Here is a 12,568-nt window from a genome sequence, read left to right on the forward strand (position 1 = left end):
AATAAACAGTATGTGTTTTTACTGGCATTCTGAACAGGTGCATCATATGTTGGCAGTGGTGATTATGGACGTTACATCACAGATTCAAGGAACAAAGATGAAGATGTCTTCGACATTGATGACTCTGATTATGATATCTTTATTGAGGAGGTGGGTTATTACATACAACAGCTGGACAGGGATACTTAAACATTTCAGGCATATTTAATCTTATATATCATCTTCCTCTTATTAGTTGAAGCCATTCCCAGGTATCAATCAGGATAACAGGAAGTCCCAGCTTCGTTCACGCCCTGATCCGCCATCTGGTCGGAACGTTGTTTACCGTATGAACACCATCGCTCCTCCCAACGTTACTGCCCCTCCAGCTTCCTCCACCACCTCATCCATCTTCCCAGATTTCACAGATCTGGTTTTCTCACCTATCTCAGAGCCCAGTACCACTATTGACACCACAACTACTGCCCCACTTACCACTTCCAGGTAAGATGTACGCTAAAAACCTCAATTTACTTTGCTATCTGTTTTAATGAAGGTATCTGTTTAATATTGATAAAATATCACTGCAACTGGAGGGGGAAATGGCCTCTCTTTTAAAAGCAAAGTTGAACATGTACAGATGTTTCCCTATGAAGGGCGAAAAATAAAGTTATCAAGAAGGTTTCGTTTATCTCAACAAAATCACAATTATTGCGATTCCTCTTGCTCTTTGATTTCTAGATTGCTTTTTCTACTGGCTTTCTGCTTTCTACTAAACGCCATCGACAGCTTATTTTTTGTGGTGGAGACAGAATGGAGAATTTAAGCTGTCATTCTGATTGTGATGTACAGCACTTCTAGCTTGGCATCGCCAGACTGCTCTGGAACCTCTCAGTTCATTTTTGATTTCAAAATTGCATTTGAAAGTAAAACATAGTTGTTAGCTAAACTACTGACTATGCACTGTAAACCATACTAAACATCCTTATCTTTCTTCCTCTTCTGATCCACCTTAGCATCACTTTGCCCACCACCACTACCACTCCAACCATGTCCCCCTGGAAAGGTGAGGTGCCTCGTGTGTACGACCTGACCTGCGATGATACTGTGTGCCCACCTGACAGCTTCTGTCTCAGCGATTACGACGGTGGAGGCTCACGCTGCCACTGTAACCTCGGACGGAGAGGGGACACTTGCTCTGAGGGTGAGAGAATTGTAGTTGGGTGCAAGCCTTCGTAAAAGTGTGGTGATGGGACAGCTCTCATTTTTGTAACACTTCCAGCTTTTTTTCAAATATACATTTGCCATGACTTTAATCTTTGTTCTTCTTCAGTGGTATCAGTGAACTTTCCGAGGTTCTTTGGCTACTCTCACATGACCTTTGAACCCTTGAAGAACTCCTACCAGACCTTTCAGATCACTTTGGAGTTCAAGGTAAAGAACCATGTGTTTTTTTCCAATGATCTTTTTCTTTCAAAAGGAGAAAAGAGCTTTGAAACAGTTTCTCTGTGGTACAGGCAGACTCTGAGGATGGCTTGTTGCTATACTGTGGAGAGAATGAACACGGCCGTGGAGACTTCACTTCTTTGGCTCTGGTGCGAGGCAAGCTGCACTACAGGTGAGAACACATATGGGTTTAGATTCTCAAAGGTTTAGCTGGTGAATAAAAGCAGCATACAGAAACTAAACTTTAAAATGATGTCAGCTGTCACATACTGTTGGTCAAAAGAAAGTGGATTAAAAGATGTTTTTTTTGCGAAAACAAAGTGTCCTTAATGCTGGAAAACAATTCTTTAAAAGCATCAAAAGCAGCTTGCTTGTAGAAACCATCTTATAGGGGATGTAAACATAATACCGTATTTCCATTTGATTTAATGGTGTCTTGCGTATCTTCAGTGACATGTTAGAACAAGCAGATAGAGAATAGATCTGTGATATTGTATGAAGAGTTAAAGAGGCTAAGGATGCATACGCTTATTACAGCATTTGTGTCATGTCGGCATATGTAACAACTGAATATTTAATCTGTTTTCCCTCAGGTTTAACTGTGGTACAGGAGCTGCTCAAATAGTTAGTGAGAGTCACATTGTTGTCGGTCAGTGGCACATGGTCACCATCTTCAGAGATGGAATGAGCGGCTGGCTGCGTATGGACAATGACACCCCAATATCTGGGCGCTCACAGGTAACCGTAACACATGCAGGTTTTTTTTGCATAAATGGATCTTGTCAAAATAAAATACATCTTTGAAAATGAAAAAGCTTTTTGCGGTATAAATATGAGACATTGCTGACAATATTGTCATTTAAGCCATTCGGGGAGTGGACCAGCGTCAAAGTGTTTTTACAGTAATAAAGGATCAAGCACATTTTGTTCTCTTCACTCTTTGCTCCTTCAGGGCCAGTACACTAAGATCACTTTCCGCTCCCCGCTGTATGTGGGTGGATCACCGAATGCATATTGGCTGGTCAAGGCGACAGGGACAAATCGTGGCTTTCTTGGCTGCATTCAGAGTCTGACCATCAACAACAAGGCAACAGACATCAGACCCTGGCCTCTGGGCAGAGCTCTGAGTGGAGCTGATATAGGTGAGGAAGCATACAGTATGTGTGGGAGTTTATACAGGTATTATCTTTCTTTGGCTGCTGCCACAAATAAATAATCCTTCCCATGTTACCCATAATGCACTGATTCTCCTCTCAGGTGTTGGTGCTCAGAGCAGCTATGCCTCTGTATAAGTAAACTACTTATTTTGGACTTTGTACATAAAAAGTCATAATATTAGAGGGCTCTATTTGAATTTAGATGGCAGTATATATTCATTGCACAGTTTGGTACTATTGTACTATTTCACTTTATCTAACAAATAAAAGCAAAGCAAGGCACATTATGACAGCATTCATTCTAAAGCACCTGACAGTTGCATCCCAAAATAATATAAGAAAAGAAAAAATCTGGTTATTATTAGTGGTCACGACTTAAGATACTTTTTTTGTCGCAATCAGAAAAAAAATAGCCTTTTAATAATTAGGTTTTAGTCCATTTGTATTTGAAGCAGGGAGCAGACACGTTTTACAAATTATGCTATTATTATATCTATACGCCCAGTTATGGAGAAAGAATGTTACATGGAAATAATGAAATTCCTGAAACTGTATTTGCTTTTATGTATCCATCTTTTTCCAGTTATCTGTACAGGGACATGCTGAGCCTGCCTAAATCACCTCATATCTCCTTGCCACCAGGTGAGTGCAGCGACAGCATATGTGACCTGATCAGCTGTGCCAGTGGTGGGATCTGCTTTGCAAACCGCGCCGATGGCTACATCTGCCTGTGCCCGCTCGGCTTCAGGGGAGCACTTTGTGAAGAGAGTGAGTCAACTCTATTTTCCTTTGTCTCACACCTACAAAAAGAACACATACCATGGTGAAAGTAGAGAGTAAAATCCCTTTGGGGTTTATTCTTCCTTGATGGCTGTCATTGTCACACAAACCTTTTAAGTAATTACTGACCACTTTAGTGCTACATGAAGGAAAATTGGTGGAGATAAGTATTATTATGTCTTAGATAGTGCCAGAGGGATTGATAGCATGTAAGACCAGCTTTCACACAATATAACCCTCCACTTTCTCTTCTTCCTCCCTGTGTCCTTTCTCTCCATTTTCTTCTGTTCTATCAACTTTTATTTCTTTCTCCTCCTCTTCACTCTTAATCATTATAATGCTCATATCTCTTCTTCCCCTGGGGCCCAAATCCTTCTTCTGTCTTTCATTCCTGCTCTTTTCTTTTCATGTCTTCTCTCTAACTCTTCAGCTTTCTCACTGTTCTCACCTCTCTTCAATGAGACAGTGTTTTCGTACGCTGTCATCCAGTGGCCTCAGTCCTCTCAGAGTTATCTGTCCTTCATGGAGTTTGAGCTGACGTTTCAGCCATCGATGCCCAACGGGACGCTGCTGTACAGTGATGACGCAGGCAGCGGAGACTTCTTGGCTATCAACCTGGTGGACAGATATGTAGAGTTCAGATTTGACTGCGGCTCTGGAGGAGCTACGATAAGGTATTAAATAGCTGCACTCACTCCACTCATACTATTCTCTGTCTCCTTTACTTTCTCATTGCTACTGGTCTCTGTTGTATGTGATGATCTGTGCTACAGGAGTGAAGAGCAGATCAGTCTGGACACATGGCATGAGCTGAGGGTGTCTCGTACAGCAAAGAGTGGTATCCTTCAGGTGGACAGTCAGAGGCCAATGGAAGGAATCGCTGAGGTATTTTGTTTCTGTGCTGCGTAAAGCTGCATTAGGTCATTTTTAGTCTCGCTTTGCCAGACCTTCCTCCACAGTACTGCGGAGGAGGGTCTGGCTAGTCCACACAGCATTCCGGGATAGGAGAAAAACATTCTCTGGTTTATTGGCATTTCTTTAAACCAATCACAATCGTCTTGGGCGGTGGTAAGCACCGGGAAAAGCCGTGGTGCCACTGCAAAATAGCCTCAGGAAGGAACGTTTTTTGGTGGAACGTGTACATTCAAAGGTTGTTTTAGTCATGCAACAGAAAACTCAGATTCAACAGGCTAGCTGTCTGGATTTACCCTGCAGAGATCTGAGGAGCAGTTAACCATAGTCCTCATAAATCGAACGGAGTTTAAAATTCCAACACAAACAAAACTGAAGGAAATGGACATCCGGCTGAAAAGAGTGACATCCGGCGGAAGTTCCAATGGCAACGGAGCAATCCCGGAAGCAACAGGGTCTTTGTCCACTATTAAATTCTGTGATGATGAAACTATCTTTTTATAAAGACAAAATTGACCTTAAACTTTCTAAATGGCACTTTTTCACTTAGTTTCTGAAAAGGGAAAACATTGATGTTAATCTTAAAGAACATATGTGTTTATATGGCATAACTAGATTCATTAACACATAGCTGACATAAATAACTAGTACATTTCTGTTTGATTTACTCTTCAGGGAGCTTTTACTCAGATAAACTGCAGTTCACCTCTTTATGTTGGCGGAGTACCAGAATACGATAAAACCAAGAGGACAGCAGGTGTGATAAAGCCCTTCACTGGAATTATTCAGAAGGTATTAGCATATCCACACCTGTAACACCTGTATTTAAAAATGTATTTGCTGCTACAATTATTTTGACATTCATTACAAATCCATCACACTGGTAATGAGTAAACAATAAGAAGTTTATATTTAAGTCACAACACTTGGTTCTGTCGCAAAAAAACATGATGTAGCACATAACATCTTTACAGTAACAAAACTGTGTCTAGTTGAATTTGTATATCCTTTCTTGCCACCTCCTCCTTTTCCTCCTCTTTGTCTCTGTCTGTTTCTTTTCTTTCCCCTTCCCCAGCTGATACTCAATGACCGCACCATCCCGATAACAACTGGCTCAGCTGGTGGAGTTAATGTAGCAAATTCAGCTCACCCATGTGTGGAAAGTCCCTGTGCCAATGGAGGGACCTGCAGGCCAAAGTGGGACAGTTACGAATGTGACTGCCCTCTAGGCTACGATGGGAGGCACTGCCAGAAAGGTCAGTTGCTTAAACATTTTTATTTTTTTACAGAACTGGCTCATATTGTAGCAATGTAACATATGTTTGGGGTAAACATACTATACATACTGGGACTAGTATAGTTATAAAATGGGTGCAAGTTCAGTATTTGGTTTGTTGGTTGAGTTCAAACAATTACTGGGAATCCCAAAGGTTTATGGGACACTGCGCTGATACTGACTGTAGGAGAAGAACTGCCATTTCACAGTTTGGTGCATTGTGATTAGAGAGCATCAGAGATAAAAAGGTATCAGATGATATCACTGAAAGCAATGTGTAGTTTAGACACTTCTTATCGAAAGATATGTTTTAATGGTTTTTGCTTTAAGTAACGAAGAATAACAGAAGATGCAATTAACTTTCAGTTAGAAATCAATTGTGAAGAAATGAATGTCGACAATGATTTTTGTTCGTCTGTTATATATGGCTTTAATGTGGCATGACCTTACTCTTCTCAGGGATACATTGTGTTTTCTGTAATCATGTAATGTCATAGAATGATGTATTGCACAACCTAATCCCTAAAGCCTATCTATGCCTTATCTGTTTTAATGCTTTCACTGAACAGAGTGTGGGAATTACTGTTTGAACAGTAAGTTTTCTTCTATGAATTCAAAAAGCAAATATTGACAACCTGCAACCTAATTAAAATAATGTTAACCTAACATTACATTTGAAAATACATATATCCCCTCCCCTCATTCATTTCTCCTCACAGAATCATTTCAGTCTTTAGTCTAGCTAAGCCTAAATCAGTAGATACATGCTGATGCTGCCACCTTGTGATGATACAAAGTAAATATAATGTTTTCTCTGCCCAGCTGTGACTGAAGCTATTGAAATTCCGCAGTTTATTGGCCGAAGTTACCTCACATATGACAACAGAGATATCCTGAAAAGGTTGGTAGTGAAATGGGGCTGCAAAAGGGTTTTGATTACAATTCAAGTTACAATTCCCCCTTTAAAGTTTTTATCTTGTTTTAATGATGTTTGTTACTATCATAGCAACAGTTCTCGCTTTCATTGCGCTTGTAAGTACATTTAATTATTTTTCAGGGTATCTGGGTCCAGGACAAACCTTTTCATGCGTTTTAAGAGCACAGCCAAGGATGGCCTATTGCTATGGCGAGGAGACAGTCCAATGAGACCCAACAGTGACTTCCTGTCGATGGGGCTTCAGGATGGAGCACTAATCTTTAGGTAATGGTTTATTCAATTCAATTCAATTCAATTTTATTTATAGTATCAAATCATAACAAGAGTTATCTCGGGACACTTTACAGATAGAGTAGGTCTAGACCACACTCTATAAAGCCCCAACAATTCCAATAGTTCCCCCAAGAGCAAGCATTAGCAGTGGCTATTGCGACAGTGGCGAGGAAAAACTCCCTTTTAGGAAGAAACCTCGGCAGACCCAGACTCTTGGTGGGCGGTGTCTGACGGTTGGGGTTATGACGGTACAGGATGTAGCGTGGCACAGCAGAGCATGGGTGGACGCGGTGGACGCAGCAGGACATAGCCGGGCATTGCAGGGAATCGCAGAGCGTAGCAGGGTGTAGCAGGTCCATAGCCACAGCTGCACCCAAGACCCAGGTCTTGGTGTCGCCCTAATCCGAGGCGATGTTCTAGGCGAAGAAGAAACATAAGGACTCCGGGGAGTAAACTCCCCAGAGCTAGGTGAGTAACAAGCACTTCTGAGACAGGATGTGCATAAAAGGAAACAAAAGAAAAGAGCGTGTCATAAGAAGGAACTTCCTCGGCAGTCTAGAATTATAATAGCATAACTAGGAGAGGCACTATATTATTGATTATACGATAGGTAAATCTGATGACTGTAAAGAGAAGCAGAGAAAAGCAGGGGTGCTGGGTCTGCAGCTATACACCCTGCCCCGCCGGTCTAGGCGTTCACTGCAACTCCTCACTCCCTAACTATAAGCTTTATCAAAGAGGAGAGTTTTCAGTTTAGTCTTAAATGTAGCGACGGTGTCTGCCCCCCGAACCCAGATTGGGAGCTGGTTCCACAGGAGAGGAGCCTGATAGCTGAAGGCTCTGCCTCCCATTCTACTTTTAGAGACTCTAGGAACCACAAGTAACTCTGCATTCTGGGAGCGTAGTGCTCTAGTGGGACAATAAGGTACTAAGAGGTCCTCAAGATATGAAGGAGCTTGACCATTTAGAGCTTTATAGGTCAGAAGAAGGATTTTAAATTCAATCCTGGATTTTACAGGAAGCCAATGGAGAGAAGCTAATACAGGAGAAATGTGATCTCTTTTCTTAGTTCTTGTCAGAACACGCGCTGCAGCATTCTGGATCAGCTGGAGAGTCCTAAGGGACTTATTTGAGCATCCTGATAATAAGGAATTACAGTAGTCCAGCCTGGAAGTAACGAATGCATGGACTAGTTTTTCTGCATCGTTTTGAGATAGGATGTTCCTAATTTTAGCAATGTTACGAAGGTGAAAAAAGGCTGTTCTAGAGGTTTGTTTTAGATGATCAAAAATAACTCCTAGATTTCTGACAGTAGTACTGGAGGCCAGGGCAATGCCATCCAGAGTAATTATATCTTCGGCTAATGAGGTTCGTAGGTGTTTCGGGCCCAGTACAATAACTTCGGTTTTGTTTGAGTTTAACATCAGGAAATTGTAGGCCATCCATGATCTTTAATGCAAGCTTGAAGTTTAGCTAGCTGGCTGGTTTCGTCTGGCTTGATTGACAGATATAATTGGGTGTCATCCGCATAACAGTGAAAGTTAATTGAGTGTTTCCTAATAATATTGCCTAGAGGAAGCATATATAAGGAGAATAGAATTGGTCCAAGCACTGAGCCTTGAGGAACGCCATGGTTAATTTTAGCGTAATTGGAGGGTTTATTGTTAACATTAACAAATTGCGATCGATCAGAGAAGTAGGACTTAAACCAGTTTAGTGCGATTCCTTTAATGCCAACTAAATGTTCCAGTCTCTGTAAGAGGATGGTATGGTCAATAGTATCGAATGCAGCACTAAGATCTAATAAGACAAGTATGGAGACAAGTCCTTTGTCTGATGCAGTTAGAAGGTCGTTAGTAATTTTCACCAGTGCCGTCTCTGTGCTATGATGCTTTCTAAATCCTGACTGAAAGTCCTCAAATAAGCTATTGCTATGTAGAAAATCACATAACTGATTAGCGACTACTTTCTCAAGGATCTTGGAGAGAAAGGGAAGGTTAGATATAGGTCTATAGTTGGCTAAGACCTCAGGATCGAGGGTGGGTTTTTTCAGTAGAGGTTTTATCACAGCTACTTTAAATGACTGCGGTACATAACCTGTCAATAAAGACATATTTATCATATCTAGCAATGAAGTGTTAACCACGGGTAACGCTTCTTTAAAGCAGCCATATTATGCTCATTTTCAGGTTCATAATTGTATTTTAAGGTTGTACCAGAATAGGTTTACATGGTTTAATTTTCAAAAAACACCATATTTGTGTTGTACTGCAGTGCTCTCTCTCACTGCTGCAGATCCTCTTTTCAGCTGGTCTCTGTTTTAGCTACAGAGTGAGACCTCTTTTCTTCTTCTTCTTCTGTACTATCTTTGATTGCACTGCACATGCCCAGTAGCTCAGATGTAGATCATGTCAGCTAGCTAGCTCCATAGACAGTAAAAGAAAGGCTGTTTCTACAACTTCAGTCAGTTACAAGGCAGGATTAGCTGGGAGACTTCTAAATGAGGGCGCACATGTAAGTAGTTCTTTTGTAGATTATGGTGAACTTGTGTGTGTTGTAGCAGTGCTTTGCTATTGAAAACGAGGTAGCATGCTAGCGTTAGCATGCTAGCGTTAGCCATAGCGTTAGCATGCTAACGCTACGAGCTAATGGTTGCGGTTAGCCTGCTCGTTTCGGCTTGTGACATCACAAGCCGTGCTGATTTTGAACAGCTCACCCAGAGACTGAAGGCAGGACACATTCAGAAACCGTATCTCACTCTAAACAGCATGGATGGATTTTTTTCAAAGTTTGTATGTGTGTGGAAGCACCAGAGACACAACATAACACCCCAAATCCCAGAAAAAGTGATTTTTTCATAATATGGGCACTTTATGTAGCCTCATAGAGATGGGGTCCAAGAGACAGGTAGATGGCTTTGCTGAAGAGACCTTTTAGCATTAATTGTTGAGGGTTTATAGGATAAAAGCAGTATATGTATATGTCAGGTCTAGTCGTTCTTTCTAGCAGTCTGTCAGTTAAAGGTGACCCATTAGAGGTTGGGGGCAAGAGGTGATGAATAGTATCTCTAATTGTTATAATTTTATCATTAAAGAAACTCATGAAGTCATCACTACTCAGAGCTATAGGAATAGATGGCTGTGGCTATCTGTCAGCCTGGCTACAGTGCTGAAAAGAAACCTTGGGTTGTTCTTATTTTCTTCTATTAGTGATGAATAGTAGTCTGATCTGGCCTTTCTTAGGGTCTTCCTATAGGTTTTCAGACTGTCTTGCCAGTCTAAACGAGATTCTTCCAGTTTGGTGGAACGCCATTTACTTTCAAGTTTGCGCGAGATTTGCTTTAATTTACGAGTTTGGGAGTTATACCAAGGTGCTAGTTTCCTTTGCTTCATCGTCTTCTTTTTAAGGGAAGCAACAGAGTCTAAAGTAGTCCGTAGGCAGGCCGTAGCACCGTCTACGAAATTATCAATTTGGGAGGGACTAAAGTTTACATAAAGATCCTCTGTTATATTACGGCACGGTAATGAGTTTAGTGCTGTTGGAATATCTTCCTTGAATTTAGCTAAACTGTCAGCACTGTCAGATAGGCTTCTAGCGTAGAAGCTTTTATCTAATTTCGTATAATCGGGTAGTAAGAATTCGAAAGTTATTAAGAAGTGGTCTGATAATAAAGGATTTTGCGGGAATACTATTGCGTCTTCAATTTTGATGCCATATGCCAGCACAAGGTCAAGGGTGTGGTTAAAACAGTGCGTGGCCTCGTGCACACTCTGACTGAAACCAATTGAATTTAGTAGTGAGTTGAAAGCAGTACTAAGGCTATTGCTGTCAACGTCCACATGGATATTAAAATCACCTACAATAAGTACTTTGTCTGATTTTAGGACTACACATGATAAAAACTCTGAGAATTCCGATAAAAATTCAAAATATGGACCTGGTGCTCGGTAGACAACAACAAATATAATTGGCTGTACTGTTTTCCATGTTGGATGCTGAAGATTAAGAACGAGATTTTCAAAAGAGTTATAATTTAGTTTAGGTTTAGGATTAATTAACAGGTTTGAGTCAAATATGGCTGCAACTCCCCCTCCTCGGCCTGAGCTTCTAGGAATTTGAGTATTAATATGAGTGGGAGGAGTGGCTTCATTTAGACTGACATACTCTTCATGGCCCAGCCATGTTTCAGTTAGACAGAATAGATCAATTTGATTATCGGATATCAATTCGTTTACTAGTATTGCTTTAGAAGACAGAGATCTGATATTTAGTAGACCGCATCTAATTTTCCTATCCTGTTCTATCATTGCAGTGGTAGTTGTAATTCCAATTAGGTTGTTAAGTATTGCCCCTCTTTTGGTTACCTGTGATTTAACTGATCTGAGTCGAGTTACAGACACTGTCTCGTTTTTTGGGGCAGGTTGTGGCTGACGTGAACTGGATGCTAAATTGACTATGTTTGCAGTCAACTTCTTATTACTTAGGGGATTCAACACTTTGTATGGTCTATTGTTGATTATAACTGGAATAGTACTAGTACTACATGTTACCCTGCAGAAAACATTTTCAGATTCATTCACTTGTAAAGTGCCATTAGGATCAATACCTGGGGGGCATGAATCTGTGATATTTTCAACAGAATGTTTATGTGTTTGTGTAACATGAGTGACAATATGAAAACATATAAAAACAGTTATGTAAGTGTATCCACTCATTCTTACTGAAATTATTTTCTTATAAATAAATATTTATAGTCAAAGTACAAGTCCTGCTTGCCACATGGCTCCTCCCTGCAGTGAAAAGCGCAGATTTCAGCAAGAAAAGAAAGTTTAGTGTAAGAAGAGGATGACGATGAGGATGATGATGGAAAAGGACGCTGATCCCACCAAAGGGCAGGGATAGCTAAGCACCCAGTAGAGGCAGAGCTAAAAAAAGACCTGAAGCCTAAGGCAGGACGATGACCTGGAAAAGAACCAGGATTTATCTGGGCAGTACCATACAAATGTGAACCCAATGCACCTTTGTAATTAGCTAAACGCGTTGTATGTGTTTCCATGTTGTTGTAGTTATAACCTGGGCAGCGGTGCGGCTAACATTGCTGTCAATGGGACCTTTACCGATGGAAAGTGGCACAGAGTCAAAGCTGTGAGGTAAGCTAAAAAAATTTCACTTTAATAAAAAGTCTTGTCAAATAAGGTGATCACAACGTCTGTGGCTTTGTTTTTCTTTCACTTGAGAGCTCGGACATTAAAGCTGCACCAATTAGTTTATTTGTCCACTTGGCGGCAGTAGAACAAGCTGACATACTGTATATATATATATATATATATATATATATATATATATATATATATATATATATATATATATATATATATATATATATATGTGAAAATGTTAGCAAACGGTTGCCTATCTACACATCCAGCAGGCATGGGACAACATTTGCGTTTATTTAGAGTTGTGAGAGCTTTGAAACAAAACAGTAAAGTTGCAGTAAAATAAATCCATAATAATGAGCTAAAATACACTAAAATGCTCTATAGAGCTGAGGGAAACTGCAGAGTTGCATGATGATTGCCTGTGTTTTTGTCCTTACAAGCAACCCCTTACATATAACACATAGTTATTCGATACATTGTTAATATACAGGATTAGCACAGCTTTAAGGAGAGATCATCTGGCAACCTGCTATTCTTTCCTGTGCAGCACATTCAGAAACAGGTTAACTTTCAATCTATGTGGAAAATGGAAAACCCAAAGACAGCCTTTAAAGGACTTCAAATTTACTAATAAGTTTACCATTAT

The 12,568-nt window shown here is 40.5% G+C and overlaps 1 protein-coding gene and 1 long non-coding RNA gene across 4 annotated transcripts in view; one reads left to right on the forward strand and one right to left on the reverse strand.

Moving 5' to 3' along the window:
* The window catches only part of LOC116056551, a 112,683-nt gene that overhangs the window by 53,500 nt on the left and 46,615 nt on the right, over positions 1-12,568 (reverse strand). The gene's annotated exons all lie outside the window — the stretch shown is intronic.
* LOC116056546 (pikachurin) overlaps positions 1-12,568 on the forward strand; it is a 29,861-nt gene that overhangs the window by 16,700 nt on the left and 593 nt on the right. For 2 of the 3 annotated variants that reach the window (XM_035992464.1, XM_031308680.2), the window contains 16 exons: positions 38-150; positions 236-483; positions 996-1,183; positions 1,313-1,413; positions 1,497-1,597; positions 2,019-2,163; positions 2,378-2,567; positions 3,225-3,350; positions 3,793-4,036; positions 4,136-4,247; positions 4,950-5,066; positions 5,350-5,530; positions 6,120-6,143; positions 6,373-6,451; positions 6,608-6,751; positions 11,827-11,910. In XM_035992464.1, the coding sequence (XP_035848357.1) occupies positions 38-150; positions 236-483; positions 996-1,183; positions 1,313-1,413; positions 1,497-1,597; positions 2,019-2,163; positions 2,378-2,567; positions 3,225-3,350; positions 3,793-4,036; positions 4,136-4,247; positions 4,950-5,066; positions 5,350-5,530; positions 6,120-6,143; positions 6,373-6,451; positions 6,608-6,751; positions 11,827-11,910 (2,197 nt within the window). The remainder of the gene's footprint in view (positions 1-37; positions 151-235; positions 484-995; positions 1,184-1,312; positions 1,414-1,496; positions 1,598-2,018; positions 2,164-2,377; positions 2,568-3,224; positions 3,351-3,792; positions 4,037-4,135; positions 4,248-4,949; positions 5,067-5,349; positions 5,531-6,119; positions 6,144-6,372; positions 6,452-6,607; positions 6,752-11,826; positions 11,911-12,568) is intronic. The other variant, XM_035992466.1, reaches the window with a different exon arrangement.

The sequence above is a fragment of the Sander lucioperca genome, chromosome 2, assembly GCF_008315115.2.
Source record: "Sander lucioperca isolate FBNREF2018 chromosome 2, SLUC_FBN_1.2, whole genome shotgun sequence".
Classification (NCBI taxonomy): Eukaryota; Metazoa; Chordata; class Actinopteri; order Perciformes; family Percidae; genus Sander; species Sander lucioperca.